Raw genomic sequence first — 27856 nt, 5'->3', positions numbered from 1 at the left:
ATCTATCTGCTCCTGACATCATAATGTTTTAAGTTACAACTTGAAGGGGCTTCACCAGATGACTGTTCTATTCTCCTGGCAGGCTGCCGTTGGACAGGTCCTGTCCACACACATGGGCCACCTCTCATGGTCTACGTTTGCTACTACTGTCCCTTCCTGTTACTATTAAATTAACATAATTTAAAAATGTTGTCACCCATATTATCACATTGGTATCATCTGTGACTTAGTTAAGCAAGTATTATTTTCCCTACTTGACAAATGAGAAGACAGGTCCAGGTCTGGAGAGGCCTGTTAACTTCCCCGAACTCAAACAGGTATCCTGTGAACTGATCTGGTACTAGGACAATCAATATTGAGTAGCAAGCGTTCTACTGCTTTGTTATGCACTTTGGCTTGTGTCGGTGACCTTTTATCCCCGGACTTGAAGTTCCAGATGTCATCTTTCTTGTGGCTTTTAAAGCTCTTATTTTTCACATTTAACTTGCACGCAAACTTAATTTGGTACGAGAAAGCGTAGCGCTCTAGGCAATACGCGCTGATGGCTGTCATTTATGGGGAGCTCCCAGTGACCGCCATATTGAGAGAAGCCACATCCACAGGAAGTGGCTCGGAAAATCTGCAGTGTTCTTTCCCAGATGAAAATAACAAGAGACTGGACAGCACAGATACCAGGCAAAGAATACTGTCTGGATCCAGTACAGAATAACTCTAACCTTTCTTGGCTCTTCTTGAAATGCACGATTGTCTCTTGCCTTCTTTTCAGTCGGTTTACAGACGGCCATAAATTTAACGATACCTTAATGGATGTGAGGATCACCAGGAAATACACAACAGGAGCTGGCGCACTGAACTCACCATTCCATCACTACTTTGGAAAACGATATCCATTTGAGAAAGGGCCTCGATTTTCCCAGCATGAGCTTTAATATGAACACCCTTTGGGGCATCCATGCTTAGACTCCGTGTGGGAGACTCTAATCTGAAATGAGGTAAAGAAACAAACAAACACACAAACAAAAAAAAACAGTATTAAAAATAATTCCCCAGGAATCCCTCACTGACTGAATGGCGTTGCATGAAAATATAACTAATAAAGTATAAAGCACCATCGTGTCGTGCTTGAATCCCACTAGAGTGTATACATACGCCTTATTGACCAATCCAGAAATAATGTGTTAGTTTCAGTAAGGAAATTAACTTCCCATCAGTGAGAGTCTACGAAATCAGAGAGATCCCATCAGTGAGAATCTACGAAATCTAAAAACGGATAAAACATTAGACAGCCCTACCCCTACGTAGTAGTTTCAGATGGCAGGGTTAAGCACCCTGCATATTACACACCAAAAGAAAATGCTACTTGTGAAAACTCTGTAAAGCTTTCTTTTTAGTGAAAACTCAAACTTGTTTGGGGGAAAAAGACAGATTTAAGGAAGGATAACATGTTCATTTGCCACCTGTTCATAAAATAGAATGCATGTTTAGTCTTGAGGTTTTGTTGGTTTTTTTTTTTTAAAGCTTAGGAGGGTTACAAATGCAAAGATTTCTTTTGGGAAAGAAATGAACTGGTAGAGTTGATATACTGGCAGGATGAAGACTGGCCTCAGCTGGCTTTGTTTTTGTAAAATCTACCAGAGTCTCCTTGGGACTAAGTCAAACATAGATACAGAGCCAGGAATATATGGATCAGAGAAATGCCATTTGCCTCTGCCTGAAAAAACACTAAATTTCCACCAGATGGCACACCATGATCACTTGAAAGGTTCAACCCAAGGCAACGCCCGACCCAACCTAAGGCAACCCAACCCCAAAGGCTGGAAGGCTGATTTGACTGAAATGTTTAAAGATCAGTAACAAGTGGAACAGGATACAGGGTGCGGGTCTGTGATCCACCCACGGCAGGGTAAGATTAGGGTAGGCATGGGCAGGGGAGACAAAGGGAGCGGCTCCAGAGGACAGAAGGATCTAGATCGTTAATTAGCATTTGAACTGATTGAATATTTACCCCATAGACCTTTGACTGGAGGAACTGTTACCTTCAATTGGCAAGTTTTTTGTCTACCACTCTTTGTTACAGAAAACAAAGTTTCGTTTTTTTTTTTTATGTACATCTCAATATGAAAAATTTGATGTTACGCATTTTGAAATTTATATTTACATTGAGTACAAGAAAACACTTAAGAGATATGTATGGGATGTATTGGTCAAATTCTGTTAAGCTTAGGTTATGGGGTAACACTTAGATATATCCAGATGATTTGGTCTGTGGATTGCCTGCCCATTTTGCCACTTTGCCATCTGCTAATTATCTACATTTTTCCTGCCTGGATTGATAGAAAGAAAGGGAGGGGGGATGGGGAAGGAAAGGAAGGGAGAAAAGCACGGAAGCAACTTGCAGAGGTCTGGTCCCTTTCAGGCAAACCACTGGTGATCTTGAAGACCCTAGTGAAGGCAAGCGTGCTTCAAGATCAGTCATCAAACCACAAAATGACTCCGCTAGTCAGGTCCGTTAGTTAGGACCAATCACTAGTTCTTAGCCAGGTTATAACACGGTGTTTCTGGAATAGTAAATTTCTTCCCCTTTGCCTCACTTCTGACCTTGAAGATGAAACGTATCAGTTCAGCACAAGTTAAGACACATTTTACCAAAAAAGGCTGTGATTAGACAGCTCTGAAGTACACATTTCCATGAACACGCTGAGCAACAGTCAGATATAAAAGAACTTACTTTTTTCTCTTTTGTTATATTTTAGTTTGCCGGTTAGATATCGAGCCCTTTCTTCAAATATGAACATATAAATATTTACTCATGGCCGGGGGTGCCTGGGTGGCTGTCGGTTGAGTGTCCGGCCCTTGATTTCAGCTCAGGTCATAATCTCATAGTTTGTGGGATCGAGCCCCGTGCTGGGCTTTGCACTGACAGCACAGAGCCTGCTTGGGATTCTCTCTCTCCCTCTCTCTCTGCCCCTCCCCCACTCTCTCAAATAAATAAACATTCAAAAAACATATTTACTCGTGACTTACATGAGGAACAAAACGTTTTGAACACTGCTCCAGAAATACACTAAATAAATAAGCTGTGTGTGTAAATACACAAACATGCTCACACACAATTCGGGTTATAAAAATACAATTAATTAAGATAATGTGATTGTTAAAGCAGGTGAGTTTTAAGCTGTGTTCCTTTTTAAGTAAAGACACACAGAATTCAGTAACTTCCCAAACTTTGGCCCGTATTCATTTTTGAGTTTAGGGCATGTAACTGGTCAATCACATCTGATTATAATATTTCTTGCTCATGTCATGTTAGTGCCATTCAAACAAAGGGGAAAAGTTATTGAAACGTATGGATAATGTTTTGATTTCAAGCCCTTTCAGGCTCCCATTAAGCCCAAATTTTGCACAGAGGATGAGGGAGCAGGGAGCATAAACGCAAACTGACGAGAAAAGCTGGCCTTGAGGCAGCACTGGCCAAATCATGCAAGGGCTAGATCGTGTCCCCTGGCAGGCCATGCCGGCCGCTAGGCCCTGTTCACTGTGTTCGTCTTTAATCTAAACGTGGTGGGGGAAAATGTGTTTAATTCATTTCACCCTTATTTATGAAGTCCCTATTATGTGCTGTTCTAGGTTTGTAGGAAAACAGTAGCAAACAAGGCAGACAAGCTTCCTGCCTTTAGGAGTCTAACATTCAAGCAGAGGAAAGGCTGTAAGCAGAGGAACGACCCGATTCCAGCCATGTTTTACAGACAAATCTATGAAGTCTGCTCAAGACAGATAAGCGGCTCAGAGCTCTCCTCTCAGTGCCCACTTACACATAAATGCTGGCTAAAATACAACGGGAAAACAAAATACATTAAAACACATACTAGGCATAGAAAACAACAAGCAAAGGGCATTTTCATTGTGCCAGAAACACAAGAAACTCCTAGAGTGATGAGTGGGAGTTGAGATGCTGGGGCCCTGGAGGTACTGCCATGTGGACTGGTATTTTATTTTATTTATTTATTTATTTATTTTTTTAAATTTTTTTCAACGTTTATTTATTTTGGGGACAGAGAGAGACAGAGCATGAACGGGGGAAGGGCAGAGAGAGAGGGAGACACAGAATCCGAAACAGGCTCCCGGCTCTGAGCCATCAGCCCAGAGCCCGACGCGGGGCTCGAACTCACGGACCGCAAGATCGTGACCTGGCTGAAGTCGGACGCTTAACCGACTGCGCCACCCAGGCGCCCCTGGACTGGTATTTTAAATCTCTACAAGGAAGGAGTTGTGGCCAACTACGGGAAGGGGGTAGGGGGGGCGGGACAGAGGTGTTTGGAAACGGGCTCTGGGCACACAGATGGGAGGTGAAACGCAGCATGGTAACAACCCTAAAGCGGGCTGCTCGTTCAGGGATGTGAGCAGAGAGTCTTCAATCATGCATTAGTGTAGAACCCAAACGCACACACTATTCAGGCCTTGCAGGAGCCCAACCTGAGAAATACTTATAAACCCTGGCTTCAGAACAGTGCCCCCTGCAGGGCCCGGGCAGAAGTGAAAGTGAAACAGACATGAAAGGCAAATGGAAGGGTCTCCTGGACCCCTTCTCCCAGATGAAGAGCCAAAGGGCATGAACGCCCAGAATTGCCAAACCACATGGGCGAATCTCTCAACATGAGGAACTAGAGATAACAGATCAGTCAGAAAGGGACTAACACGTAACTAAGTTCAGGGCATCCAAAGAGATAAATCAATGCTCACAGAACAAGACCAGAGTAGAAAAAGAAAGACTTAAAAACCAGGTAAGCAGGTGCGCCTGGGCGGCTTAGCTGGCTGGGCGAACGACTCTGGATTTTGGTTTTGTGTATGATCTCACGCTTTGTGAGATCGAGCCCCCAGTCAGGCTCCACGCTCCCAGCACGGAGCCTGCTTAGGATTCTCTGTCACTTCCTCTGCCTCTCTCTCGCTCACACACACACAAATTAATAAGTGAAACTTAAAAAAAAATGAAAACCAAGTAAGTAGAAATTCATGAAATAAAAAAATTGAAGTCTTCCGGCAGGCTAAATGGGAGGCGTGCCACATGTGAAAAGAGAATAGGATGCTGTAATGTGGCTTTGGTAATTCAGTGGAAAAACGAGAAATGTAAAATCTGAAATAGAAGTTTAATGTTTTTCAATGCATAAAATAAAGCACAGAGAATTTCAAAGGGAACTAATGACTTTTACATACAAATGTAAAAGTATCTTTCAATGGGTGATACAGCAATTTATGAGCTTGTTTAGTAATGTATTAAATAAGATCTGGTCGGAGGTCTTACAACTAGTGTAATTTCAAAGCAGGGAAGAGTGTGTAACGTATTCTGTGATACTAGCGATAACCTTTACGTGATACTGAGGTACCTCTGGCTTCTACAGACGAAAAAGTCAAAGAAACTGCTGATACTACTGTGGTTTGTTGCCTCTCATTTATAGCTGAAGGAATGCAAAATGTGAATTGGAGGTCAGCGAAAATGAAGGATTTCTTTTTCACGTTCAAAATCATTAGCCCGCTAAATTCTATTCTTGGATACCCAGGGGATCCACAGACCACAAGTTAAGAACACCTGTACTCTGGAGAATGAGAAGACACAGAAATGACGAGGTCACGGTTAATCACCTTCCAGAATTCACAAATAACAAGAGTTCCTAACATTGAAGTGGCAACCTAAGACCCAAGTATGAATTAAGACATACCCGGCACCCAGACACTTGGCGGTAGAACTGCAGAACTTTGAGATTAATGACAAATATTCAGAATGAAATTGCTCACCAAAGACCCAAAAGTAATGAATAATATCTCGAGAATGCTGATGAAAATTTACCATCGGCCTAAAAATCTATCCCAGCTTAACTATCATTCCACTATGAAGGGACTAGACATTTCAGGCCCAGAGGGAAAAGTTTACTATCTGTACAGTGCTTCTAGGAACTAAAACCAGAGGAAAAGAGTATTTTGCAAAAAGAGTATTTTGCAAGCACCATCTAATGGTGGACATTAGGATAATCAACACACTGTGTGGGTAAAGCTGAGTAGGTATTGCTTGAAAAACAGAAAACGGAGATATGAGTAAAAGCAAAGTGGAAACAAGATGGGAATAACTTAAATTTTTTTTTTTATAATTTGGGAAGAGAATGATAATCACTTAAACTTCATCAGAAAGCATTAATTTATCTCCATGCATGTAAAATGTAAAGGGTAATCATTACAAGAATAAAAACAGAACGAGTACAGGAAAACACCAGAGGGAAAATAGGGAAAAGCTTCTTGATCTAACCAAAGGTCAGTAAGAAGAAAAAATGAAATGAACAAGCACAGTAAATAAAACATAATACCACAGAAATATGTCAAGTATGTCAGTGGTAACAATCAATATAAATGGTCAATTCCCCTATTAAAAGTTAGGAACTTTACTGTAGGTAGGGGGTTAAATGTCAAATCCAGAAATTTGAGAAACTGAAACATGAGATATACCCCACACGAAAAACAAATCTGGTTGGATCAAAGACCTAAATCTGAAAAGCAAATGTGGTTGTGAAAGAATTCGTTCCCTTCCTAATGCCCAAACAGTGTTTTCCAATACACTCAAGTTCCTACGGGTTTATTTTCACTATTCTGTTCCTGGATGAAACTTCTTTTTTTTTTTTTAAGATTTTATTTTTTAAGTAATCTCTACACCCAATGTAGAGCTGGAACCCCCACCTCCAAGGTGCAGAGTCATAGGCTTCACTGACTGAGCCAGCCAGGCAGACCCCCTCCTTTGTTTCCTTTTTTTTTTCCTGTGATTGGATGAAACTTTCAATTCTTCAAACTGTTTCCACTTGTTGAGTTGACTAAATGTACTATGTTTTGTTTTGATATTTTAGGACTTTTTCTTTTTTCTTGGAATTTCTAGAATTAAGGAAAATGAGCCACACCATAAACTGCCAATCACCATGAGGCACAAATTACTTTCACTAAGTAGACTTGGAATAGTAACCTGTGATAAATGAAAAATAAATACTTGGGATGAGGAATGTGATTATGCAAGCTGTGTGAGATCAATTCAATGCTTCATTTGTTAATCATGCATTTGTAGACACTGATTTTTTATCAATGAGTTGTTTCAAAAAACACGGAAAGAGAAGGAATTAAAATATTCCCAAGATAACACTTTCAGACCATATGCAAATATATGTGAAAACCAAGAATACATTAATAATTATCTAGGCAAAAACAGTTGATCAACATTGACCCTTATAAAGGTAAAGGTTTAAACAGACAAATTTCTCCAAGAAGAAGAATTGGGGGTGCCTGGGTGGCTCAGTCGGTTAAGCATTCGACTTTGGCTCAGGTAACTATCTCATGGTTCATGAGTTTGAGCTCCACGTCAGGCTCTGTGTTGACAGCTCAGAGCCTGGAACCTGCTTTAGACTCTGTGTCTCCCTCTGTCTCTGCCCCTACCCCGCTCGCACTCCCTCTCTGTCTCTCAAAAAATAAATACGTGTTAAAAATTAAAAAAAAAATCCATAAAAGAAGGATTGCACTATTTTTTTTAATGTTTATTTACTCTTGACAGAGAGAGACAGAGAAGGAGTGAGGGAAGGACAGAGAGACGGAGACAAAGAATCCAAAGCAGGTTCCAGGCTCTGAGCTGTCAGCACAGAGCCCGACACAGGGCTCAAACCCACAAACTGTGAGATCATGACCTGAGCTGATCTGGAAGCTTTTTTTTTTTTTTAATTTTTAATATTCATTTATTTTTGAGAGAGAGAGAGAGACAGACAGACAGAGCAGGAGCGAGGAAGGGGCAGAGAGAGAGGGAGACACAGGATCTGAAGCAGGCTCCAGGCTCCGAGCTGTCAGCACAGAGCCCGACACGGGACTCGAACTCACAACCGGTGACGTGACCTGAGCTGAAGTCAGACGCTTACCTGACTGAGCCACCCAGGCGCCTCAAGAAGAATTGCACTCTTAAGGAATTATATTTAAAAAATTAATCAGGCCCATATGGTTCCAGGGAGAATTCCACCAAAAACCTTCAGAGATCAGAGCATCCCAATTGTCAACAAATCATTCCAGAACACTGAAAAGAAGGGAAATCTTCCCCATTCTTGAAAAGCATGGATAACATAGTTACCCAAACCTTACGAAAATAGCACACAAACAAGAAAGTTACAGACTGACATCACCAAAGGTATATGAACGCGAAGGTTCTACATAGAATATTGGCAGGTGGAATTGAACACCAATTTAAGAAAAGAATGTGCCGTGACCAAGTAGAATTGATTCCATGAGTGCAAGATTGGTGTGGCATGAAAAACCCATGAACATGATACACTGTATTAACACATCTAAAGAACACAGAAACATGGCCATCTCCACAAGGGCTAAAGAGTCTTCGACAAAGTCTAACGGCCATTCAACACAAAATAGAAACTGGTATTTATTTGCTTTATAAAACACGTATTCACATCGTCTTCATGGGGGAACACCGGGGGCATCTGCATTCAGACTGGGAAAAGGCAAGGATTACACTACGCCCACTTCTTTCTCACATGGCGCTAACAGTGCTGGGACACGGGATGAGATATCAGAAACCAATCCGAGACACAGAGTTGGAAAAGAAGGCGCAATAGTATGTTTATCTGCAGATGATAGGACAGCGTACCTGAAAACCCTAAGGAGCCAACATGAAACGGACTCAAAGAATAAAAAGTTTGGTAAGGTTGTTTATAGAAAATTATCACACGGCAATCAGTAGCTTTCATACCCACAGTGGTAACTTGTTAGGGGATATAATCGCGACAAAGGTGAGCTTAGGGGTAAACTTTTTAAAAGAAAATCTTTCTTTCTGAGAGAGAGGGAGAGAGAGAGTGAGCGAGCAGGGGAGGGCCAGAGAGAGGGAGACAGAGGGTCTGAAGCTGGCTTTGTGCTGACAGCAGAGAGCCAGATGTGGGGCTTGAACTCACGAACTGAGGTCATGACCCGAGCCGAAGTTGGATACTCAACTGAGCCACCCGGGTGCCGAGCTTAGCGGTAAACTTCCAAGAAATGTGAAAAACATACATAAGGAAAACTTCTACGTATTCCTGAAAGGGCAAAAATGGATTTCAACAAATGGAAAGACATCCCATGTTTTTCGGGTAAATAATGACATAAAGATGTCAGTTTTCCCCAAGTTAATTTATGGATTTAAGATAATCCTAATAATTCTTGAACTAGATAAGTTAATGCTCAAGTTCAGAAAAATAAGCAAGAACTGGCAGAGAAATATTGAAAGCTACGAGGGTATGTGTGCATGTGTGTGACAGAGAGAGAGAGAAGGAGAGAGAGAGAGAGAGAGAGAGAGAGACTAGTCCTACCAGACATTAAACCATATTTTATAGGGGCACGTGCATGGCTCAGCTGGTTAAGCGTCCAAGTCTTGGTTTCGGCTCAGGTCATGATCTCATGGTTTGCGGGTTCGAGCTCCATATCAGGCTCCGTGCTGCCCGTATGGATCCTACTTGGGATTCTCTCTCTCCTTCTCTCTGCTTCTCCCCAACTCAAAATAAATAAATAAACTCAATAAAATAAAATAAAATAAACTTTATACCCTATTTAACAAGGTTGGGACTAGGACCTGAACAGGAAGACTAGGGGAACAGAACAGAAAATACACAAACAGACCCACGTGCATAGGGAAATTTAATAGATGATAAAGGTTTTATTTCAAATCGTAGCGACAAAGGTGGAATTTCTAATAGATAATCTAGTTGCTGGCTCCGGTGGCTGGATGACTGGAAAAGATAAAATTAGACCCACACTTCACACCTGATACCTGATACAGGAATAAACTCTAAAGGCATCAGGGATCTAAAATGTATCGTAATGTAAAAGGCAAAACCAGACAAGCAACATGCCTGACTTCCTCTTTCTGTAAGGAAAGTTTCAAATTATGTCTTAAAATCCAGATATAATGAATGAAATTATAAATAAATTTGAGTGTATAAACATTAAAAATAGAATGTTAACAGGAAAAATGTTAATATTCAGAATATTTTATATTATACTTTAATCCCTACAAATCCACTAAAATTTTGTTTTAATGTTTATTTTGAGAGAGAGAGACAGAGACGGAGCACGAGCAGGGGAGGGGCAGAGAGAGAGAGAGGGAGGGAGACACAGAATCCCAAGCAGGCTCCAGACTCTGAGCTGTCAGCACAAAGCCCGACGCGGGGCTCAAACCCATGAACTATGAGATCATGACCTGAGCCGAAGTTGGACGCTTAACTGACTGAGACACCCAGGCGCTCCTCTACAAATCCATTTTAAAGAGTCATTAAAGAAGCAAAGGAGATGGAAGGCAGTTCCAGGAGAAGCAGCCTTAAATAAAAAGGGAACGATTTATAAGATCTGAAGAGAAGGCTGAGTATTTAAATAACAAAATAAAAATGTGAAAGATGCTGAACCACACTAGTCCCTAGGGAAATGAAAAGTAAAATGACACAAGATAACATGAAACAGATCATCAAGTCTGACAGTGCAAAATACAGGTAAAAAGGTGAGGAAAGACAGACCCTTACACTGCTCGCGGAGCAACAAATCGGATCAGGCACTTTGAGAGGCACACTGGCCAGGTTTGGCAAAGTTCCGTATGTTCACATCCCAAACCCACGTTTTGTAAAACTTGGTAGAATAGACAACTCAGAGCAGGGCTCTCCGTCCTAAACGATATCTGAGAAACTACGCACCCGTTACACAGTTTTAAGTTAACGCTGTGTTTTTCCTAAGTTTAAGTATTTACAAAAGATATCATTTCTGCATATTATACACACCGTCATTTTGAAATAACACTCATCGCTTTGTAGTGTATTTGATGGAAACTAAAAATCACGGAGATTCGATATCGACCTCCTTTGGGTTACAATTCAATATGCTAAGATTTTTTTTTTTTTTTTTTTTTTTTTTTTTTTTTTTGCTTAAATTGTCCAGCTGTGACTGGGAGTCCTTCGACTGGGAGCTCGTTTCATTTGGCTCCTGGGTCTTCTTGATGTACCCTCGCTGTTTTGAATTTTGAGCACAGCTTATTCACTGGCACTGCAAAATGTTCCAAATTCATCTTCTACATTCGCGGCCCCCGTCCTAGAATGAGCCATTTCTTCGAGGAATCCTGATTTCTCTTATTGCAGAATGAGATGAGGAACCAACTGCTGGGTGACACGGAGTTTAATTACCTGATCGCTCGCTTCTCGAATTTCTATTCTGTTATTTTTCAAATCTGCCATTTGCATATGACTGTGACATTGCCTAACCTTGTATTCAAAATTTTGTTCTCTTTGAGGGCACCTGGGTGGCTCAGTCGGTGTGGCATCCGACTTCGGCTCAGGTCATGATCTTGTGGTTTGTGAATTCCCCTGATGGGCTCTCTGCTCTCAGCACGGAGCCCCCTTCAGATCCTGTCTCCCTCTCTCTCTGACCTCCCCCGTCTGTTCTCTCAAAACTAAAAATAAACATTAAAAAAAATTTTTTTTAAAGAATACATTTTTTTCTCTTTGAGCCTTTTATTCATATCTTTTAAAAATCTCGGGGCGCCTGGGTGGCACAGTCGGTTAAGCGTCCGACTTCAGCCAGGTCACGATCTCGAGGTCCGGGAGTTCGAGCCCCGCGTCGGGCTCTGGGCTGATGGCTCAGAGCCTGGAGCCTGTTTCCGATTCTGTGTCTCCCTCTCTCTCTGCCCCTCCCCCGTTCATGCTCTGTCTCTCTCTGTCCCCAAAATAAAAAAAACGTTGAAAAAAAAATTAAAAAAAAAAAATCTCTCACTTTGCTCTCTTAGAGTTTCAGGCGGTAACTTGTAGAGGCTGCTAATTCTGTGTCTTTGCGTTATTATTATTATTGTAGTAAACGCATCTTCAGCAATGACTGTCTGTCTTCCATAGGTGTTTTTATGTCATGGGTAATGGGATACTTTCTTCAAAGTAGTTGGACTTCAGTGCAGTTTTTAACATTAATTTTCCAGCTCTGAGATCTTATGAGGCAGTGTGGATATAGTCCTCCTGTCTTGGCCAAGCAAAGCCCTGTAGTTCCTGATTTCGTTTGGGTCACCCAACCCAGGGCCCAAGATGGGTTCACAGCATCTTTAGACTACCAGGCAAATTTTCTACAATAACTTCTCTGGGAGACCAGGGTGTACAGGGTGTCTCAGCCTGAGCATTTCGCACACACTAGGCTGTGGCTTGGCATCCCGTCCCATAATACTATTAAGGTCCCGGCCCCCCATCTCTATGGGATCCTGATTCTCTAGCAGTACATTAGCTCGGCTCTGACAATGAATTTCCTCTTTGTTACTGAGACCTAAGGATGAGCTTGTCTCGCTTTCTAGCTGAACAATGTTTATAAGTCTACAGTATAGATTTATAAGTAGTTAGTTCCTTCCTCCCTCCCTCTCCCCTTCCTTGCCTGCCTTCCTACTTATTTATTTACTTAGAAGTGAACTCGTATTTACCAGTGTTTGAAACAATGTTTCTGCACCCTCTCCTTTTACTTTACCTAATGAAGACACACCTGTATTACTGACCAGGTGCTTGGCATTGTTTCCGGCAATTTACAAAGAGTCACTTAGTCAATTGCCATCACATCCCCATTGGGTTGCAGAGTTTACCCTGTGATGTTAATGTTTCCCGATTCCTTAAGTTTCAGTTCAAATGCTTCCTTCCCTGTGACGTGATCTCAGCTAACCCCGGGAGGATTTTGAGCTTTTTCTCCTATGCCCTCACTATATTTTGGACTTTCACCGGAGCAAGGAACTATACTGTTCTAACTTGTTCGCCTATTTCACTTCCCAACAGACTTGAAAATCATGAAGAGCAGGATCCATGCCTTTTATCAGTGCAGAACTAGCATCTACCCTGGCACAAAAACACGTCTGGTACATTTTTGCTCAATTTTTAAAAAAAAACAATGAATTCTGGGGCGCCTGGGTGGCTCGGTTGGTTGAGCGTCCGACTTCGGCTCAGGTCACGATCTTGCAGTCCATGAGTTCGAGCCCCGCGTCGGGCTCTGTGCTGACCGCTCAGAGCCTAGAGTCTGTTTCGGATTCTGTGTCTCCCTCTCTCTGACCCTCCCCCATTCATGCTCTGTCTCTCTCTGTCTCAAAAATAAATAAACGTTAAAAAATATTTTTTTAAAAAAGGGAGAAAGTAAAAAAGAAAGGCAATTAGAAGCCTCTGTAAAACCCAAAAACTATTGAAAAAATTATGCTTCTGAATATAAAGGAAAATAAAAAGTTGCATGACATTGAACAGTTGATGGCATATAAAAAGAAAAAGATGGAGAGAAGAATAAAGAGCATATATTTGGGGGCACCTGGGTGGCTCAGTCGGTTAAGCGGCCGACTTCAGCTCAGGTCATGATCTCGCGGTCCGGGAGTTCGAGCCCCGCGTCGGGCTCTGTGCTGACCGCTCAGAGCCTAGAGTCTGTTTCGGATTCTGTGTCTCCCTCTCTCTGACCCTCCCCCATTCATGCTCTGTCTCTCTCTGTCTCAAAAATAAATAAACGTTAAAAAATATTTTTTTAAAAAAGGGAGAAAGTAAAAAAGAAAGGCAATTAGAAGCCTCTGTAAAACCCAAAAACTATTGAAAAAATTATGCTTCTGAATATAAAGGAAAATAAAAAGTTGCATGACATTGAACAGTTGATGACATATAAAAAGAAAAAGATGGAGAGAAGAATAAAGAGCATATATTTGGGGGCACCTGGGTGGCTCAGTCGGTTAAGCGGCCGACTTCAGCTCAGGTCACGATCTCACGGCCTGTGAGTTCGAGCCCCGCATCGGGCTCTGTACTGACAGCTCAGAGCCTGGAGCCTGTTTCGGATTCTGTGTCTCCCTCTCTCTCTGCCCCTCCCCCCGTTCATGCTCTGTCTCTCTCTGTCTCAAGAATAAATAAACGTTAAAAAAAATTAAAAGAAAACAATGAATTACATCACATGAATGAACAGCAAGTCAAAATGAAGGCAGCATGTCAGAGTTCATATTGTCCTTGTGACTGATTTTGCTATAAGAAATGCAAATCTAGTTTAAATACAAATTAATTATCTTTTTTCTTAAATAGTAATTGTCACCCTTCTCTATCATTTGAGCAAATATCAAAATTTAAATTTGTGATATTTACACATGTATATTTCAGAGATATATTTGCAAATGCATTATGATCTCAACCCTACAAAATCCACATTCTTTCCTTTCAGGATATTCTAGAATCATTTTCACTGTACTTGGGCCAAGAATAGTAATGGTACTGGACTCAGAAAGAAAAAGTGGGAGAAGGTTTATAGTAAGGATTTACAGAAGAAAATATGACTATCATATAATCGATTAGTGGAGTCTGGCTGTAAATCAAAGGATAAACCACTCAGGGGTCCACTTAGCTGGTGGAGACAATATAGTCAATGCACGTGGGCTTTGGGGTCAGAGCTGAATTTGGATGATCTTTTGGACACTCTTTAATCTTTGCTTAGAACACGCTACTATCCTGATCTCAGTCTTTCTGTTTTATAAAATGGGGATGAAGCTGATAATTTTTAGGGTCGAGTTGATGATTAAATGAGATAAACTTTGAGACAGCATGGAGCACAGATGCATGACATTCAGGACGTGTTAGCTGATACCTTCCAGCTTCACCCCATTCCTCCAGGAATTCTTACGAGTTTGTTATTTCCTCAGTCAATTTGGTTACAATGCCTGGGTTATGTGACGTCCCGCAGTATGTCACGTTTCAGAAAGCAAGAGGATACTTGTCTGCCATTTCTTTTTTAGCAAGGGTCTGCTGTAGTACAGGCAGATTCATATCCTGATGGACAACATAGGATGAATGGCTTCATTTCAAGCGCTGTATCTTTTAAAACAGTGACATTTCGTTCAAAAAGGAGTTTGGTATCTCTACAATTTGTACGATTTTGTAATTTCAAAATGGTTTTAATGGGATTATGTTTTAAAGATATTGCATCACTTTTGTATCCTAGAAAAGTAAAATGTTCTTCTTTCCTAACTATAATAATTCTGTAATATTGATCTTATGACCCTTTATCAAAATTAATGAAATTGTTCTCTAACGTAATTAGAGTCACAATTTATTTTCATGCTGCAAATGTTCTCTAAGTGGGTAAGATAAATTAAACTCTCACTTGCTTTTGACTAATATTTAATTAGGCATTAAAGATAAGAGAAATGCTTAATTTCCTTTTATTCCATTTAGTGTGATTATTCACTTGGTATAATACTGATAATAAAAATGATTATGTGTCTTCAACTTCCAGTTTACAAAGTACTCTTAACCTAACAGCTTATTAAATCTTTCCCAGAATCCTGTGAGATATGTATTACTACCAGCATTTTATAAATGAGAAAAAATAGTTTCCAAAGTTTAGTTTGGCCAAGGTCACAAGGCTTCTCGGTGTAAAGCCGGGACTGTACTTTATTTCTTCTATGATACATAATATATTAGGATGTTAATTGTTCTGCCTTTATTTCAACTTCAAATGATTTTGCTATAAGAAATGCAAATCTAGTTTAAATACAAATTAATTACCTTTTTACTTAAATAGTGATTGTCACCCTTCTATGACTATCATTTGAGCAAATACCAAAATTTAAATTTGTGATATTTACACGTGTGTATTTCAGAGATATATTTGAATATAATTTTGAGCGATGCCTTAGACTTTAGACATTTGTTTTAAAAAATAGTATTTGGGGGTGCCTGGGTGGCTCAGTAGGTTAAACATCTGAATCTTGACCTCGGCTCAGGTCATGATCTCCTGTTCATGAGTTCAAGCCCCACATTGGGCTCTATGCTGGCATCATGGAGCCTGCTTGGGATTTTGTCTTTCCCTCTCTCTGCCCCTCCCCTGCTCGTGTGCGCACGCTCTCTCTCTCTCAAAATAAATAAACTTTAAAAATAACTCAATAAAAAAAGTGCTTTGATTTTGTTATAAAATACAATTATAATATTGGAATAAATGTCATCGGTAGTGCAGTGATAAAGTGAAATACACATAGGCACACGGAGACCCTGTATGAAGAATCCCTTTGCATCTGGAACTGGGTGACTGTATATCTTCTGACATTAGGTAAAGATACACATTGTTGAGGACGTTATCCTAAGTGAAAGGGCCAGTCACAAAGTACAAATACTGTATGATTCCACTTGCATGAGGTGCCTAGAGGCATAAAATTCATGGAGACAGAAAGCGGGATGGTGGTTTCCAGGGTTGGTGGCGGGTGAGAATAGGGAGGAGTTTACCCGCCACAGAGTATCAGTTTTGCGAAATGAAAAGAATTCTGGAGATGGGTGGTGGTGATGGTCGTACAACAGTGCGAATGTACTTAATACTTTCGAATCGCACACTTAAAAGTGGTTAAGGTGGTAAGTTTTCTGTTGGGGGCGGATTAAGCATAGGGAATCTGTGGCACTTTTTAGTGTCCTTGGGTTTTAGTAAATTGTCACTAGCTGGTAAGTGGAACATGATGAGAATAAAGACGGTGAACGGAATAAGGCAGATGCTGGTAATAACGGATAAAATATTATTCCAGCACATATCCAGGTGCCTTCCATAAAAGCGTTTAAATGTGAACAGAATTCTTACCTCAGGTCCTGAAATGGGTCGGCTCTGACGAGTGGGGTCTCCACTGAATGTTCAAAAAGGGCGCCTTCAGGCCCTAAACAAAACCAGAGATGCAACTTTGTACAGAAGTCAGATAAACAGCATCAAGGAAATGAAACATTTAGTTTATATACTAAAGCACAAGTGGACTTTGACCTTGTTGCTGGATCTGTGCAGATGGAAGCAAGAAACTGCAACTAATATACAGGAACTCATGTATAGACGGTTAACTTTTCCAGCGAGCTGAAATTATTCTCAGAGGGCACTCTCTTACAAGGAACTACAACTTGGCAATTAGTCTTTAAGGGTATAACAATTACTTTCTAATATAACCAATTAGTCATATTACAACGATGTGTGGTTACTGTAATGGACATAAGTACAAGGCAGGCATAAAGCCCATCAACTGATATGTATTATCTTTAATTTCTGCATCATTGAAATTGTCGATGCACAAATTATATGACCTTACTTCTGTTATTACTATTTGGCTTCAAAGTAATATTCCTCAGGACCTATTTGCATACATTACACTAGATGTTTTGTAAATGGTTTCGTAAAGTAACTCTCAGTGTAACTATGGTGTTAATTTTCAGTGTAACTATGTTTCCCTTATGTATGCATTCATATGAAGTATTCCCAACCAAGATGATATAAAAATATATCATTGGTGTAACATCTGTTTCTTGTGGAAAATAGGACATATTATTTAGGGTCATATAATATAATTTAAACTGGGAAAAAAAGTTCCATTATAAAATATCATTATATAAATAATGCATTTAAATAACTCTGTAGAGTATGATCCTGTATAACCATTTGTGTAAGGGAAGCATAGGAATTTAAAAAGCCTAGTCTTGGGGCGCCTGGGTGGCTCAGTCGGCTGGGCGTCCGACTTCAGCCAGGTCACGATCTCGCGGTCCGTGAGTTCGAGCCCCGCGTCGGGCTCTGGGCTGATGGCTCGGAGCCTGGAGCCTGTTTCCGGTTCTGTGTCTCCCTCTCTCTCTGCCCCTCCCCCGTTCATGCTCTGTCTCTCTCTGTCTCAAAAATGAATAAACATTAACACAAATTTTATAAAAAAAAAGCCTAGTCTTACAACGCTAACTTTTTTTTTTTTTTAAAGAATGTATCACAAGATTAGATGTAGTAAATCGTCTGGTCCTTTCCACTAGAAAATGTCAATAGTTTGGATGACTCCATCTTTCTCTCCTGGAACACAGAATAATTTATGATGAATGGATATTCATATGAATATCTGTAGTAAGACCGTGGTATAAGAGGAGTTGGAATGGTGGTGAAGAGTTCACAGAACCCACACCCTAGAGTTCATGGACATAACCCAACACGGACGGGGAAATTGCTCTAGGCTGCCCCATCCTTCCCTACCCGTGGCTACTGTAGGTTCCTTCGGTTCAGAAATACAGACGTATTTCAGTAAGAATACTACTGCCCAAACAGTGGATGACATATGCCTAGACACCAGTTAGGTTTTTATGTCTACCCTGATAACTATTTATTAAGATTGATTCCACATGTGCACTGAGTATTTATGAACTGAAATGAGCTTTACAAGTGGTGCAAAAACAAGAAAGATTTCCACTGGCTTCATAGCCAGACTCCCACATGGTGTCTCTCTACTGCCTCCGGTCCATTCTATCCTGCCACCAGTGCGAACGGCCTTTTGCCTTAATACTCCAAAGAAAATGCTTGGTAAGATAACAATGACCTCCATGATGACATATTCAATGACAGTTTCCATCCTCATCTTTCCTCGACCCAAATTCTGGGAACACAGTCTCTCTTGGCATCGAGAAAATGGCTCCTGTGATGTTTCTCCCACCACACTCTGCCTTTTCACACTGTCCTTTGCTGGCTACCCTTCCTTTATCTGGCAGGCCCCAATGTTGGTATCTCTCAGAACTCACTTGGCTGATGATGCCCTCATTTCTATCTCTGGTCAAGACTGGAACTCTGAGCACTAAATAGCTCACATATCCAAGAGCTGACCTGGCATCTCCATTTGGCTGTTTCAGACATATCATACATTTATGCATCTAAAACATTAATTGTCTAGTCTTTGTTTTGAAAATGTGTTTTCCTCCTCAGTCTTCTCCAGTATCTAGAGAATAATGCCATCATCCAGAAACAAATATAATCTTTTGATCTTTGATTCCTTCTCTTAATATCTGCCACCCGTTTGATCTATTGGCACGTCTTTGTATGTCAGTTCTTAATTTGGAGTCATTAGTGTCCTTCAGTGGCCAATGCTGCCACCCAGCCAGGTCACCAGCATCTACTGCCTGTACAACTGACATCCTCCTAAATGGTCTTACTGTTTCCTCTCTTTCCTCCAAATAATCTATTTTCCCTTGTAATAGGTTATATTGATCTTAAAATGTATAGATCAAAAAGCACCATTTGAAACAATTCAATGTCTTTCCATTGCATTAAAAACAAATACGAAGTCCTTATAATGGCCAACAAGTACTTGCATGAACTGGTTTCTCCGTATCTCGCCTTACACCAGGCTTGTTTCAGACTGAAATTCCATATGATTACAATATAAAAATCATGAAATAATATCACACAGATAACCCCAAATAGAACAGTTATCCAAACAAATGTTGACTAAAATATAAAAATCATGAAATAATATCACACAGATAACCCCAAATAGAACAGTTATCCAAACAAATGTTGACTAAAATATAAAAATCATGAAATAATATCACACAGATAACCCCAATAGAACAGTTATCAAAACAAATGTAAATGTTTTATTTATTTTTAAAAAATTTTTAACGTTATTTATTATTAAGAGACAGAGTATGAGTGAGGAGGGGCAGAGAGAAAGGGAGACACAGAATCTGAAGCAAGCTCCAGGCTCCAAGCTGTCAGCACAGAGTCTGACATGGGGCTCGAACTCACAAACCACGAGATCATGACCTGAGCTGAAGTCGGACGCCCAACTGACTGAGCCACGCAGGTGCCGCAAAATGTAAATGTTTAAAACTCCTCATTAAAGACCAAAGTCTAGGGTCTTCTGGGTGGCTCAGTTGGTTGAGTGTCCAACTGTTGATTTTGGCTGAGTTTTTGATCCCAGGGTCCTGACTGAGCCCTGAGTCGGGCTCTGCACTGAGCATGAAGCCTGCTTGGGATTCTCTTTCTCTGTCCTTCTGCCCCCTCCCCTGCTTAGGTGCTTGCTCTCTCTCTCTAAAGCAAAAATAAAAACAAATAACCCCCCTCCCCCCCCCAAAAAAAAAACCACAAGGTCTATTCGAATGGGTTAAAAAAATAAATTTCAGCTAAATGCCACTTTAAAGAGAAACGTAAGTCATTTAATAGGAGGATTTAGGTTGGAAGGGTAATTTAAAGAGGTCATCAACTTCCTACAGTTTAGAGAAGTCATTGCACAGGGAAGTGATGTTTAGCACTGATGGAATCATTCTGTGATTAAAAGGGGAATATCAACACATCTAAGAGAAGCAAAGCGGGAGCAGAAATTATTGGACCACTGAATTAATCAACCTGCAGACTTCTCATGTAAGATAATACATGTCCTTATCACTTAACCCAGATTTAATTGGGTCTTTTGTTCTTTTCAGCTGAAAGATCGTCAACTGATGGGCCAGGTTATCCGATGTCCACAGAGCTTCATTACCAAGTGTTTGGAGATCTTTGGTTATGTTCTTAAAGGATATGGTGATCTATTAGCATCTTGTAGATAATCTGTCTTCATGTCTTTTTAAGGGACCTGGACTTATCACCTTTGTTTACGTCCACTTTTTCAGTTGTTGAAATCTTATTCTCCAGATCCTCAGTGGCTTTGTGAGTGACTGCAGTGTTTCTCCACCATCACTTCTGACTTCATGTAATCCTGCTTAGCCACAACAGGTGCAAAGAAACTGAACTGGCTTATCACTGAATCTTGCTGTCCTCAAGGGAAATTGGATACCATTATAGGACCCTGTTTTTCTTACTAAATGTTGGGGAATGGGCCCAGCCAAGCAGATCACTGCCAAGGAATCAAAGTAGATTTTTTTGCCAGAAGTCAGTTCTGGCAATAGCCTAATAAAACATTTTTTTGAGATGAACTTTTGATGCTGCTCCAGGAATATGTTCTATAACTGGGTTAACAAAAGGGCATGCTAACTTTGGTCACTTGGTGACCAATTCTATTTTTAGGGGGAAAAAATAAGACTGCTTAAAGGCCGTGATCAATTTCAAACCGGGTTCATGAAATTATTTAATCTCCTCCATAAATCTGATTTAAAAACAATTCTTCAGTTCCCCAGCTGACTATAGCCTAAATGGAACTTGCTTAACACAGAACACTGTGTAAATGTAATGGTAAAACATCTTAATTTGATACATTTCTATACTGTAAGATGACTGTCATTGTAGTGATAATTAGCATCTCTATCATGTTACCCAGTCGTCCTTTCTTTTTAGTGACTGTGATAACCAAGTTCTAGTCTCTTAGCAGTTTCGATGATTAAACACAATAATGTTTTCTATGCTCATGCCAGTCTGCATGAGACTCTGGGGTTTCTTTACTTCTTGTTGCAAGTTGGTACACTTACACAACATCTGTCCTCTCCCCCATCCCCTGGCAACTATGGTTTTATTCTTGGTTTTTATGAGTTTTGCTTTTTTTTTAGACTCCACATAGGACATCAGACAGTTGTTTTCCTCTGTCTTATCTCACTTAGCATAACCTGTTCAAGGTCTGTGTTGTTGCAAACGGTAGGATGTCCTTTCTCATGACTGAATAATACCCTGTCGTATGTATACGCCGCATCCTCTTTATCCATTCATCTGTTGACGGGCACTTAAGTTGTTTCCGTATCTTGGCTATGTGAATACTGCTGCAGTAAATATGGGAGTGCCTTCATGTCTTCGATATCCTGCTTTCGTTTTCTTAGCGTGTATACCCAGAAGGAGGATTCCTGCATCATATAGATACATGTTGAGTTTTTGGAGGACCCTCCATACTGTTTTCGACAGTGGTTGAGACAATTTCCATTCCCACCCACAGCGTACTCCCTTTTCTCCACATCCTCACCGATACGTGTTATCTCTTATTTTCTTGATGAGAGCCATTCTAACAGGTATGACGTGATATTGCATTGTGGTTTTGATTTGCATTTCCCGGATGAGTATTTACGTTGAACATTTTTTCACGTACCTGTTGGACATTTGAATGTCTTCTTGGAAAAATGTCTATTGAGTTTCTTTGCCCATTTTAAAATCTTTTTTTGTTTGTTTGTTTTTGAGTTGTGTGAGTTTTTTTGTTGTTCTTGCTCTTATTGATTTGTAGGAGTTATGCACTGGAACATTTTATCGTTGAGTTCTTATATAGTTCAGATATGAACCCCTCCTCCGATATACGGTTTGCAAAAATTTCTCCCATTCTGTATGTTGGCTTTTCATTTTGTTAATATTTTATTTTGCTGTGCAGAAGCTTTCAGCTTTGTACGGTCCCTCCTGTTGAGTTTTTCTTTTGTCTGTTTGTGCTTTTGGTGTCACATCCAAACAATCTTTGCCAAGACCAATGTCGAGGAGCATCTTCTCTAAGTTTTCTCTAAGGAGGTTTAGGGCACCAGGTCTGATGTTCAAGTCTTGGATCCATTTTGAGTTAGATTTTGTAAGCGGTGTAAGACAGAGATCAAATTCATTGTTTTGTACATGTTTATCCAGTTTTCCCAACACCATTTGTTGAGGGGACTATCCTTTCCCCATTGGGTGTTCTTGGCTCCCTTGCTGAATATTAATTGAGGGCATATTAATTGAGGGTTAATTCTGGGCTCTCAATCTATTCCATTGGTCTATAGGTCTATTTGTATGCCAGTACCATACTGTTTTTATTACTATAGCTCTGTAGTACAGTTTTTAATCAGGAAATGTGATACCTCTAGTCCCTCTGCCCGCCCCTCGCCCCCCTCAGGATTGCTTTGGCTATTAGGGGTCTTTTGTGGTTCCAAGTTTTTGTATTTCTGTGAAGAATGCCATTGGCATATTGGTGGGCATGCTGTTGAATCTACAGATGGATTTGGATAGTATAGACTTCTCCACATTATTGATTCTTTTGATTCATGAATATGGGATGTCTTTCCATCGGTTTGTGTCTTCTTCAGTCTTCAATAAAGTCTTGTAACTTGCATTGTACAGATCATTTACTTCCTTGGCTAAATTTATTCATAACAAAATATTTTATTGTTTTTGATGCTATTGTGAATGGGATGGTTTTCTCTACATCTTTTTCAGATGTTTCATCGTCAGTGTATAGAGATGCAACTGATTTCTGTATGTTGATTTTACGTCTTGAAACTTTACTGAAATTGCTGCTTAGTTCCAGCAGCTTTTTTGGTTGAATCCTTAGAAGATTTTCTACATAAAAAGTCATATCTTCTGCAAATGGAATCTGCTTAAGAATTAAAGAGGTTTCATTTTATTCTTGGAGTTCTGAAGACAAAGGTAATGGAAAGAAACCATTTCTTTACGCAAGAGTCAAGATCAGGATTTAGCACCAGTCAGATATTTGGAGTGTACTACGTTAAATAAAGAACCACTTGATCTCTCCTCTTTAATCCTATGCTTTGGGCAGTCATGCAAGAGACCAGGAGAGAGAAAAGTGAAGCAAAGCATTTAATTTTCTTTCCCAGTCCCCAGAGTGAAATTGGCTCTGTCTCTCCTATCAGTCCTCTTTCCTTGGCTCTCAGCCGCTGCTGCTTCTGCTCCAGGAAACTCCAAAGGCTACCTGGAGTGGATCCATTTAAAACAAGACCAAACTTTTATAGTAAGTAGTGGAAGGAAGCTTTAATGGAAACTTATCTTTAAAAATTAATGTTTATAAAAATATGCTTATTGTATTTTATATTTAACAAAACTTAGTTCTAACTATAACAACTACGAATTCACAGAAAATAAACAAAGAATAACTCAAGTTTTGTCCTGCGGTGCACTTTTTCCAACACAGTTGGAATTATATGATGGCTGTATTAATTTTCTATTTCTGTGTCACAAATTGTGACAAACTTCACTGCTTAAAACAGTAACCACTTGTTAGCTCACAGTCCTTTGGTCAGAAGTCCTACCCAGTGGGCTTGGTTGGATTTTATGCTCAAGGCATCACGAGGGCAAAGTCAAGGAGTCAGCCACGCAGTGCTCTTTTCTGGAGTCTCTGGGTAAGAATCTTGTTCCAAGCCCAGTCAGGCTGTTGGCAGAAGAGAGTTCCACGTGGTTTTAGGGGTGAGGCCCTATTTTCCCACTGTCAGCCTAGCACCTAAGATTCTAGAAGGCGCCACATTTCCTGTCACATGGCCCTCTCCGTCTTCATATAGCAACAGAGAACCCTTTTAGCACTTCAAATTCTCTGGTTTCCCTGTATACCACCAGTCACGGAAAACTCTCTGCTTATAAAGAACCCATGTGATTAGAGTAGGCCATCGAGAATGGATCCTCAGATAGACGGACACGGACTCCCTTTTGCCACAGAAATAACATAATCACAGGAGTGATATCATATTCACAGCTTCCTTCCACGCTCAGAGGTGAGGGGATTTTACAAGGGCAAGGTCGCTGGGGGTCTCATTCTTAGAATTTTGCCTACCACAGCGACACAACATGACATTGTTCACAAGGTTTACAGAGGCAGTAAAACCATCGTGACGGTCAAACCGATGGCACTGCCACGCTTCCCAAAGGTGAATAATGTCATCTTTTGACCATCAGTAACATTATTGATCTTTGGAGTACCCGCCAGGTCACCTTCTCGGTTCACTTTCACTTCTTCAGCGGCCGGCAAGTCTGACTTCCCAGGTCTTCTTTTGTTACTGGTTTTGTCAGTGGCTCCAGTATTTCTGTACCACTTTTGACTTCTGGAGCCCTGCATCTTTTGCAAGAGTCACAATCAAATTTCACGACCAATCTATCTCTGCCTGGTTGAGCTCTGTCCACTGTCCTCCAGCCAATGGAAGACCCGGGGTAGAGATGCGTGGGGCTGTATATGTATCGTGAAGTGCGGACAGGTGAGACATGAGCCAGGTCACATAGCTGTTCCATGAGCAGCCGGGACTGGAACTCGGTCTGGCTCTCAGAGTGTCATCCACTCTTTTTTTTTTTTTTTTTTTTTAACGTTTATTTATTTTTGGGACAGAGAGAGACACAGCATGAACGGGGGAGGGGCAGAGAGAGAGGGAGACACAGAATCGGAAACAGGCTCCAGGCTCTGAGCCATCAGCCCAGAGCCCGACGCGGGGCTCGAACTCACGGACCGTGAGATCGTGACCTGGCTGAAGTCGGACGCTCAACCGACTGTGCCACCCAGGCGCCCCAATCCACTCTTATTTTTAACAATCGTCTATTAATAGCCCTTCACGCTCTACACTCTGTTCAGAACGATGAATCCTACTTTTTCTTCCTGACAAACCTCTAGGCATTTCTCTAGGACCACCTCAAATCCCTCTTTCCTTGAGAAACCCTGTCCGACCTACTCTTTGTCTCTTCCCATCACACTCTGGCACAACTGATGTCCTTGTCCAGGCTGCTCCTGTAGCCCTTGGCCCAAACATCTGTTACAATCCTTAGCAGACTGTGTCCAACCAATTAATTTGTGGTAACAGCTCTCCAGTTAAAATATAAACGTCACGTGAAAGGAAGTGTGCCTTAATTATTTTGTACTATAGGCATTTAGCTTCATTTCTAGCTGGCAATACACAGGAAGGCAATGTGAATGTAAGTCCAGAGAAACGGCGTAGGGTTAAGTTAGACAGGTGGTTCTCAACCAGAGGTGATTTGGCAACGCCGTCATCCTTCCAAAAAGTTTTGGCGATGTTTGGAGACATTTTGGTTATCGTAACTCCCAGGGAAAGAATGCTGCTGGATTGATGGCTGAAGGTCAGGGACGCTGCTGAATACACTGCACTGCACAGATACCCCCACACATATACCAAAGATACTATCCAGCCCTAAACGTCAGTAGTGTTGAGGCTGAGAAAGTTTAAGTTATATGACACAGAGAGGGAATCAGACCTTAGAAAAAAACAAGGAGAGAAGTCAGAATTGTACGACTCCTTGCATTGCTTTAACTGCAAATTTAGGGAAGCTAAGAACATACTGAAAAGCTGAGAAGAGTCAAGGTCTGGGTCGAAATGTCACTGTTCATGCAGTCACCACTCCTGGCTGCCCTGGTGAGGAGAACTCCGTATTGTTTTAAAGGCATAATGACAAGGAAAGTATTCAGAAATTACAGGTACAGTATATTTGCCCCAGTTAGTTTCACTGGGGAGCAGAGGGGCTTAGAAGAAAACGATACGAGACAAAAATAATTGTGAAAAAGAAGAAGAACATAAGTTATCTTTAAAAAGCCTAACTTAAAGGCACCTGAGTGGGTCAGTGGGTTAAGTGTCTGACTCCTGGTTTCAGTTCAGGTCATGATCTCACAGTCTGTGAGGTCAAATCCCACATCAGGGTCTGTGCGGGCAGCGTGGAGCCTGCTTGGGATTCTCTCTCTCTGCCCCTCCTGTGTGTGTGAACTCCCCCCCCTCTCAAATAATAAAAAGAAATTAAAGAAATTAAAAAATAAATAAAAAGGCTAACTTAAATGTGTGTGCCAGAGAGAGCATCTATCTGGTACCAACAGGTTTTTCCCACTGACTCCGGTCAGATTAGTGTAGGGAGTGGTTCTCAGCCTGTGGTCCCTGGAACAGCAGCATTACCTGACAACTCATAGGAAATGCAGATTTTCATGTCCCATTCCACACCTGCTGAATCAGAAACTTGGGGGATGAAGCCCAACAATATGTATTTTAATAAGCCCTCCAGGTGATTCTGAAACATATATGCAGGTAATAAATAATATAGGTGCTTATCAATTTTTTTCACCTCTTCCACTAAAATTAACATCAAGGTCTGGAAGGAGTCCTATGCTAAGAAAAATTTCACTTAAGGGATGCCCTGTGTAGGATGGCTTGGGTTTGAAGCAATCTCTCCTGTTTTTTAGGCTGTTTTCCCTACAGATTTCGTTGCCCTGCAGTGCCATAATACTTTATCAAGACCTCTGCTGTCCTCTGTATATACTGATCCACTTAATTTAGCAATGTTAGTATGGTAGGGATCATCAATCCACTTTTAAAAATGAGGAAACAGCCAACAGAGATCAACTTGCCTGAGGTCATGTGGCTAGTAATCGTTGAGACAGGAACAGAATCTAGATCTAAAAAGCCAATATACTTTGTACTAGCAATAGTAGAGTTCTTTTTTTTGAAGGCTATTTATTTATTTTTGAGGGTAGGGGGCAGAGGAGGGGCGGGAATCTCAAGCAGGCTTCCCTCTGTCAGCCTGGAGCCTGACACAGGGCTCAAACTCATGAACTATGAGCCACCCAGCACCCCTGAGATAGATTTCTGATGACTGAGGCGCTTGGACTTTCTAGCCATTTCTTTATTAGGAAACAATCAATGTCCTTTAAATAGATTTCCTAATGTCCTTTATTTTAGTAAGAAAACCACAGACCCTATTGCCTTAGTATATGCTGCAACATAGGTATGATTCTTGTAGTTTGTTTTGTGAGGAGTTACACACTACATAAGACTTTATACTAGGGTTGAGTCTGCTTCTATGTTTTCTTTGTTAGTTTTTAAAATTAATTTTTTTTAATTTATATCCAAATTAGTTAGCATAGAGTGCAACAATGATTTCAGGAGTAGATTCCTTAGTGCCCCTTACCCATTTAGCCCACCCCTCCTCCCACAACCCCTCCAGTAACCCTCTGTTTGTTCTCCATATTTATGAGTCTCTTATGCTTTGTCCCCTTCCCTGTTTTTATATTATTTTTGTTTCCCTTCCCTTATGTTCCTCCGTTTTGTCTCTTAAAGTCCTCATATGAGTTAAGTTATAGATATTTGTCTTTCTCTGACTAATTTCGCTTAGCATAATACCCTCCAGTTCTATCCACGTGGTTGCAAATGGTAAGATTTCATTCTTTTTGATTGCCGAGTAATACTCCATTGAATGTATGTATATACCACACTTTCTTTATCCGTTCATCTATTGATGGACATTTGGGCTCTTTCCATACTCTGGCTACTGTTGATAGTGCTGCTATAAACATGGGGGTTCATGTGTCCCTTTGAAACAGTACACTTGTACCCCTTGGATAAATACCTAGTAGTGCAGTTGCTGGGTCATAGAGTAGTTCTATTTTTAATTTTTT

The 27856-nt window shown here is 40.7% G+C and overlaps 1 protein-coding gene across 7 annotated transcripts in view; it reads right to left on the bottom strand.

Annotated features, from left to right (window-relative positions):
* Positions 1-27856, bottom strand: part of SGCG (sarcoglycan gamma) — a 152609-nt gene that overhangs the window by 20509 nt on the left and 104244 nt on the right. For all 7 annotated transcript variants that reach the window (XM_047864029.1, XM_047864024.1, XM_047864076.1 and 4 more), the window contains 2 exons: positions 16624-16696; positions 859-982 (listed from right to left, as the gene is read on the bottom strand). In XM_047864029.1, the coding sequence (XP_047719985.1) occupies positions 859-982; positions 16624-16696 (197 nt within the window). The remainder of the gene's footprint in view (positions 1-858; positions 983-16623; positions 16697-27856) is intronic.

This window comes from Prionailurus viverrinus, chromosome A1 (assembly GCF_022837055.1).
Source record: "Prionailurus viverrinus isolate Anna chromosome A1, UM_Priviv_1.0, whole genome shotgun sequence".
Classification (NCBI taxonomy): Eukaryota; Metazoa; Chordata; class Mammalia; order Carnivora; family Felidae; genus Prionailurus; species Prionailurus viverrinus.
Note: the sequence above shows the minus strand (reverse complement) of the source record. Positions and strands in the feature narration are given on the sequence as shown.